Here is a 7721-nt window from a genome sequence, read left to right as displayed (position 1 = left end):
GTGCTAGAATATGGATTAACAATTATGAAACAAACATGGAGTGATATAACGTACCCTTTGCATATATTTGAGTCAACAAGGATATACGAGTCTGGATCCTTCTTTTCACCGTTGGAATCATAGAAATCATTGAGCTACAGAAGGTCAAGAGATGAGAAATAGACTCGTTCGAATGGAAAGACAATTACAGACCGTATTTTCAAGTTCAAGCAAACTCGTAACAGGTACAGCGCCAACTGCCTTGCTTCGTTCCACTGCTGTCCAGTGAGGTGCCTCTGCAGTATTAAAAGGACACCGGTTTGTTGGTACATGGAATTTTGTCTGTATAGTATGCACAGGACACATCTCATAAATACCTTTCGATGCTTCCGGTAAGGTGTACAATGGCTTAAGTTTGGACACGCTGGGCATGGAGGTATAAACTGGGTCATAAACTCGGTCCAGAGACTGGAACAAGGTGGTAAACGGAAGAAGCTACCTCATTGTTAGAGACGTTATCAAGCCTCAAAACACCAGACTCACTTTACTTGAACCTCATCTAAGCTTTTTTGATTGATTTCAACGCTCAGAAAATGGTGCAGCTGCCATTGGCCAGTGGAGTCGTTCCAGAAAGATATTTTGAACCAGGGCGCTTCAAGCACTGTGAGTGACAGTGAGACATTGAATATGCGGTATAATTAAGTCTTGAATCAATTATAGGCTGGTTCCCCTGACTACAACACCATTCAGTAGGAAAAGATTGATCCAGAATAATACACACAACCTGTTGGAGAGCGAAGAAGGACAGCAAGGCCAGAATATCCTCCATAGAAGAATAATCTGAACGGCTAACTTGAACCCACATAGCACTGGCAGCCAATAACAGGAGGACAAATGGCGTTGCTTGAAACGACAGTTTAACAAAGGTTCAATGCAAGCTGATACAAGTAGCTTACCAGCGGCAGCCAAATATACAAGACTAGTTCCTATGGAGTACCAGGATCGGAAAGTTGAAGGTATGACTCTGCCTCGTTGGCAAAATCGGCCATACTGAGGGAACCCAGTCTCTTCCTGCGGGCTTCCTTGCACTGTCTGAAAATAGGTGAGATCAAATGTCAATTGAAAGGGAAACAAAAAATTACCCATCACAAGTAATCACTAGCTGCAGATACGAGAGCATGAGCTTGTAATCATGGAGTCCCTCCATCTCATGAAGAATCTTACATCGACGTGCAATAGCAACGAGGGACGTGTCATTCCATTCCAACTTCTCTTTAGGTGGCTGCATAAGATGGCGTGTTATGCGACCCAAAGCTTCCACCGTTCGTTGTTCAGAGGAGACGGTTGAGAGACGAGTCAATAGCTGGAGTGAGTCTGGGGAAGGCGGTGGTAGTGTGAGAGAGTCAGTCCAAGTAACAACCCTTTTGGCGCCCTTGGACTTGCATCCTCCAGATGACTGTTTCTTCCTTCGAGACGTTGTCTTTTGTTTCCTATCTCCCTTCCGCTTCTCACATTCTCCAGGAAGGCGTGCTTCAACCACAAATCCATCTAAATCTCCATCGGAATCATCAGGATCATAATCGTCATCTGGAACACTGACGCGAGGTCTCTTTGTGGGCGGTGCATCTGCTGAATCATCAAGTAAATGAATACGTCGAGGTGCTGGTGGATCAGGATCGGGATCGTGAACTGCAGCCCCAAGCTCTTCAACAGGTCGTGAGTGACTGATAGGGTTCAGCATCTCAGTACCACCTAAAATGCCCTTGTCGTTGGTGCTTTCGCAGTCTGAGACGCCACCACCAAAGTTATTGAAGGCCTGAGGTGGCATCACAGGAGAGGGAGAGGAAGATGCGCCAAAGACAGTCACCTCTTCCCAGTCACTGATGGCAGCATTGAAGGAGGGGGTGGCAAAAGGCAGAGACAGCTTCAGAGGAGAAGAAGTCACACCGTATACGGTTTTTCTCATCCTCAAAATCACTGTCTGTGCTGTCAAGTGGTGACAAGGGTGGTTGAATAGGGGATAGTGTATATTCCAAGTTGTCGTTGTGAGAGTCAATGGGAGAGTCGACGACGTCAGATGACAATGATGGATATACCAAAGTCATATCACCCTGAGAGTTGTGGCCAGGGTCGCCGAAAGTGCCATCACCATGGGCAATGGCGTCGTGGGCGTGAAAGGGCAGTGGGGCACTGAGGACCAGAGAAAACTTCACAGGGCACAAAGACACGCCAGATACAGTTGCGTCAACATCACAGTCACTCTCGACCTGCATCAACAGACATGGAAGGGGGATCTATGATAGTACTGTGAGCACAAATCAGGTCCAAAGGAATTTTACGAGCCTATTTCATCACAATTCCTGTTCAGACTCATCCCTTCATTGAGTCCTGATAGCAAGGCCCTGTAATGGCTCGCGTCTCTTCCCCTACTTTCCTCTGCATTGATGAGGGTGGTAACAGATTCAACAAGGTGTTGGACAGTGTCCTCTGAAAGGGTGATTGTGATGGCCATAGTAAACAAGCTAGCCCCTGTCACAGAGTATCTATCCGAAAGGTTGCTGCGCAGTCGGTAGATTGGAGGACTGGAACGGATACACGTGCACCCAAGGGAGACAGATAAATGGCAGCACAGTTGTGCTCGACAATGTGAGCGAGGGAGGATGTTGATTGTGGCAGTGTTAGCGCATCATGTCACATCACGAGATATTTGGGTCCACGGTCTGGCAGAGTCTGAGAGCGTGTTCAGACTCGAGTCTGTGACGCGTGGGGTCCTATTTGGCTGCAGGGTGTTGAGGGGTGAGTGCAAGGTTTGGTTGACATCACGTGGTCACGTCTCCCTCCGTTTGCACACAGGAGCTGGATCTATAGACAGGCTGCTCTGGGTGTCTTTCACTATGCAGACATCCTCCCTCCCAACAAATGCACACCCGGCCATCGCAAGCTCTAATACTCCTACCACAAGACGTACAACCTCCCCACTTATCGTCAACGTCAAGCCATGACTATCGAACGGACGACGACCTCCTGACGACCTCCTGGCACTCCTAACCCCCATACCAAAAGACTCAACCAAACAACGAAATACGGTGATCAGACGAGACATGTGTTTGATTCGTTGGCGGCGAGTCAACGTGATCATCTTTTTCTTCTGCCATCATGCTACTCACCCCACCTCCCTCTCACCACCGCTATCCAAGGCCCTCATCGATAATTGATAATCCCTCAGGCTAGTGGATGATGTAACACCTTTCTGTGAGTAAAATTTTTACATTGATTTTGTATGATATTTACCTTTCATTGCAGCCGACTTTTTCACCACTTCCAAGCTCAAGATGGACCACGAATTTTCAGAATATTTGGCCCCACGGTGAGCTGAATGCATGCTCAGAAGGACTTGAGCATCTGGGCATGGCGTGGATGTGTGGGAGCCTGGAGGAGGGCATCGAAGATTCCTGGCCGTGGATGCAAAGTAAGTCCTGTTATGCGCATTGTCATTCATTTTATTGAATACATCCTTTTGCAGTACAACATCCTCTCCATCTCCCTCAATGACTGTACACGCCGCTTCCCCGCCGACGACGGTACTACCTGCTCAAATCATGCAATTCGACCACCGGCTCTCCCCTGACGTGCCATACCATCTTGCCTGCCTCCCGTAGCCTCTCCTGGTGGTTTGCCAACGCGACAAGGTTATCGAACGACTGCCATAGCCCTTCTTGTCGTAAAAATGGCGCTCGACGGCGTAGGCAGAGTCGAGTCAGTTGAGGGTCTGTTCATTAAAGGTAGTGCGATCCGGAGAGGCACTGGGCTGCTGTGCGGAGTCGAGTACGATGTCGTAGCCCCACTGCTCTCAGCTGTGCGAAGGTCTCCATCGTTGTTCATAGCGTCGAAGGAAACGACATGACTGTCTTGGAGGAACGATGGACACCGCGTAGATAAGGATCATCCTGCCATTGGCTCGATATGATCCTGATAGTGATACCCTGCTGCGACCCATCCCATAACCCCCACACGCGCATCGGCGTTAATCGCTGCTGGATTCGCAGTTCAGGGACTTCAATAACCCTAGAATCCATCGAGGGATTCGATATCGGCCACCATCTCACAGAACAATGACCCACGGAGCCCAAACCCAACAACAGCAACGACACCAACAACGACGACGACGCCGATGACAGGAATGAGTTTGGGACTTCGAGAGCGATGGAGGAACATGATATATGATGGAGCAGGGCTGTAGGGCAACGACGAGGACACCGGGATGGGCTGTGGGGAAGAAGGGTACAAGGAGGAGGGTGGGACGAAGATCCTGGCACCGACGTCCAACGACGATGTCCATCTGGGCGTCTATTCTCCTCCCAGTACGCGACAAACGGAAATCATATCTCTAGGAGCGGTACGCTACTATTTGTCAAATTTCTTTAACTACTTGTTCATCTAATTATTGCACATATATTGAATACAGTAGTTTCCTGCTGTACACTGTGAATGTGAGAGACGGCGTGCGGGGGATGCGCGTGTGGATAGTAAGTCCTTTCCATAGTATGCTTCACTTGGTTAATAACTACGAGTTAACGAATATTTCATCTCAGGATTATATCTACAACAGAACAGTGAGCGGAAACTGCAAGGGAGGGAAGAGGATGACATCGAGCTACAGGAAGGTCAGTGGTGGCAGACTCTATCAATCAACAGAGATGACTTACCCTCCACGCATGCATGTGCACACATCCTCCCTCCTGTGATACATTCCTCCCAGTACCGCACTACTCCAAACCTTGCTCGCCGGACGACGATACATCGTCTCGGCCCAAAAACGGGTTCTTGAGGGGACCACATTTTGATGTAGACATCAGAAGTACTGCAGATCAGGTGAGCAGAGATTGACATGTCTCAAGGAAGGAACTTACCATTATATCTTTCACCTTCACACAGGGCTCGCTCGCCAGACGACAATACGTCGTCTCGAGCCAAAATTCTCCTGGATTCCGATGCTTCGTCTCGTTCGACACGTCGTTGGCACGACGCTTGAGGTAGTCGCTCGATAGAAAATGTCTACAAAGATGTGAGTGCCACAGTTGGTGAAGAAACAAAAACTTACAATTTCTGGTGCATCAGCCGCCATCCGCAACTCTACCGTCTCTCTTGTATTACCTCTACCACTCCCACACGCCTGGTCTTGCTCGCCAGACTGACGATACGTCATCTCTGTCCAAAATCTGTCCTTCCAGCTCGAAGGCACGCTCGTCTCGGCCTAGCGTAGTCGAGAATTTGCGCGTACACAGTCATCAAGGGAGTGTTGGAAGTGCGGAGAGCAGACGATGGAGGTCGTGCTGTAGAGGGGAAGTCGTCAATAAGATGTATTGCCGGGGGCAGGAATAAACTTACATCCAGTCTGCAGGTAGGACACCTTCGATGCGCATCCTCCGCGCCCCACACCATTGAGGTCCTCCTCATCAGCGTGTGTTCGCTCGCTGCAGGGCAATTTTTTTCGACAATTTAGTCTTCATCTTAAGCTTGCGAGCGATCGGAACAGCCAGCTAAAATAAAGGTAAGTAACATAGAAAACCAATCGCAAATTAACTCACAAACTTCATTCAGCAACCTGAGACTGCGTCAAAGTCATCTTGAGGGACTCAACTAAAGTGGAGGGGGGCGAATGGAGAACAGGAGCAAGAGGGAGCATGGTGGGAGGAAGAGACGACCTTCGAGTTGCCGGCGGCAACTCGCGCGTTCTTCTTTTGGACATCGACGCCTATCCCGCAAGACTGTCAATACCATACGCTGCGACACGTAGGCTCCCCACGCACCAACATGATACGGTGACAGGGCGAGGCTTGGAACGTAACAGACGGGAGACAGGGGGAAGGTAAGGGGGCAGAAAGACGTCAAGCTGCAGGAACTTACCTTCTTTTATATACACCCAGAACTTCATTGTGTTTCAAAGCACCCGAATATGCGGCGCCAGTCATTCACGCGAAGGATTCCTTTAGCATTATGAGAGGGTCGTGCAATGAGAAATTTGATGTCAGCGGCAAGTACCTAAATGAATACAAAAATACTCTTACCTTCTAGCCGTCCCAGTGTCGTTCAAATTGAGTGACGTCGAGAGTTTCCCTGCGCAAATCAGAAGAAATCAGAACACAAAGGAAGACGAACTGTCAGCAATGATGTCAGCTCGAGGACTTTCCGAAAGCAGCTTGAGATTGATCTGGTAAGCGTTGAGGGTGATTATTTCATTCATCCACGTTCCAGTCAATGCCATTTTTCCAAGGTGGGTGGCCTTTATTTACTTGATGTATCATCTCAAGATAAATCCTATTGTTCAGGAAATTTAGGGCCCCGAAGAACCTTCGCAGATGAATCTTTCATGACCCGGTCACTGCGGCACCTCTGACATCTGGAACTCGTTCGTTTTCCATCTCGTCGGGTTCGAATATACTGGTAAGCTTTCATAATAGTATTTCCGCTAACGTATAATGTTTTAGGCCTTCAAACATCGAAGGGAATCCACGCATCGGCCCAAAGAATACCTCGATACTGGTTCCTCCACCTCTGAATCCCTCGACATCTTCAGGAAATTCAAAAACACGGGGACCTCGATGGCGTACATAGCCCTTCATGCAACCATCAAAACGTGCGATGTTTGCTGTCTCGCTTGCTATCCGAAATTTGGAAGGGATATCGCGTCCTCCCTCACGATTCACAAGGGTTTGGCTCCTTCCAGTCACTCGGGAATCCAAACAGGACCACGCACACTGGCTACAAAGTATATTCAAGGCTTGAACAGTGAACAACGCCCTCGGAAGGAGAACGTCAAATGCACAGCCGAATCGAAACACTGGAGTAGGTCAAGTTCCAAAAATAGCGCGACGTTGATCTCGAGATATCCGAGGCAGGTTATTTTACTAGTCCATCATACGTTCATCCTGTATTTGATCGTAATAACTCTAGGCTTTTTATAGCACTTCATAATTTAATAGAACTTTGTAGTAAATCCCCCCAAAGGCCTCGGCAAATGAATATTCAAAGTTACAGAGCTCAAGCCGATCTGAGCCTATTCATCCTCCCTCCAAGACTCTCGTTCTTGACCTCAGTTTGCCCAGATGACTCCTGTGAGTATTACTGGTCGTCTGTTAACTGAATGAATTGTTTCAGATCCACGTATCTCCCCAAAACAGTTATGAGAATACACGCACCATGAGGTGTACCGTTGTCAAGGCTGAGATCGAATATCAGTGCGTTTCTCTTCTCCTCCTTTCCATCTTTTGTTCACTAATGCAATATATGTCTGTGCTTCTCAAATCTCCTACCCGTGGATAACTGATGACATGCGGACCGTGTGCGCAGATCCGAGGTAAGCTAACACTTTGCTCTGTTAGCGGCTGAGCTGACAAATCGTTTATCTCAGAATCGAAGGTACAATGCTACTACGGGCGGGGCAAGTCTTGTTGGAGATGAAAAGGCCGGTACACGATCCCGGTACGTTTCCCTCCCCTTTCCCTCTTTCTCTCAGCTGACACAATGCTCGTTCGCTAGGATTTCGCTGCTCAAAGCTACCGTCCATAGCTGACGACGACAACGCAGGTCCTGAGTGATAGGAACACGAGCATCCATGATGTGCCAAATGGGGATGTCTGCATTCGCAGACTGTGAAGGTGGTCTTACAGACGTGGTAGGTGTTATCTATGTTATTTTCTCTTCGTTTGGTTGACTGGTCTTGCTTAGAGACATATGCTGCA

General features: G+C 48.4%; 2 protein-coding genes across 2 annotated transcripts; one reads left to right on the top strand and one right to left on the bottom strand.

Annotated features, from left to right (window-relative positions):
• Nucleotides 1–54: 54 nt before the first annotated feature.
• EV420DRAFT_1488609 (uncharacterized protein) lies at nucleotides 55–2491 on the bottom strand (the record flags this gene model as incomplete). Its single annotated transcript, XM_060470633.1, has 8 exons — nucleotides 55–134; nucleotides 193–321; nucleotides 357–447; nucleotides 523–640; nucleotides 936–1071; nucleotides 1139–1859; nucleotides 1927–2169; nucleotides 2319–2491. Coding segments are annotated over 8 exons (1691 nt in total), but the record flags the coding sequence as incomplete, so codon positions are not given.
• An 896-nt stretch (nucleotides 2492–3387) lies between these two features.
• Nucleotides 3388–5361, top strand: EV420DRAFT_1488608 (uncharacterized protein; the record flags this gene model as incomplete). Its single annotated transcript, XM_060470632.1, has 7 exons — nucleotides 3388–3448; nucleotides 3639–3835; nucleotides 4220–4375; nucleotides 4448–4505; nucleotides 4572–4643; nucleotides 4739–4851; nucleotides 5098–5361. The coding sequence occupies 7 exons, from the start codon at nucleotides 3388–3390 to the stop codon at nucleotides 5359–5361; spliced, it is 921 nt and encodes a 306-aa protein (XP_060321755.1).
• Nucleotides 5362–7721: the final 2360 nt, after the last annotated feature.

The sequence above is a fragment of the Desarmillaria tabescens genome, assembly GCF_030435595.1.
Source record: "Desarmillaria tabescens strain CCBAS 213 chromosome Unknown EV420scaffold_184, whole genome shotgun sequence".
In the NCBI taxonomy this organism is placed as follows: Eukaryota; Fungi; Basidiomycota; class Agaricomycetes; order Agaricales; family Physalacriaceae; genus Desarmillaria; species Desarmillaria tabescens.
This window is presented reverse-complemented; position numbering and strand designations above follow the sequence as displayed.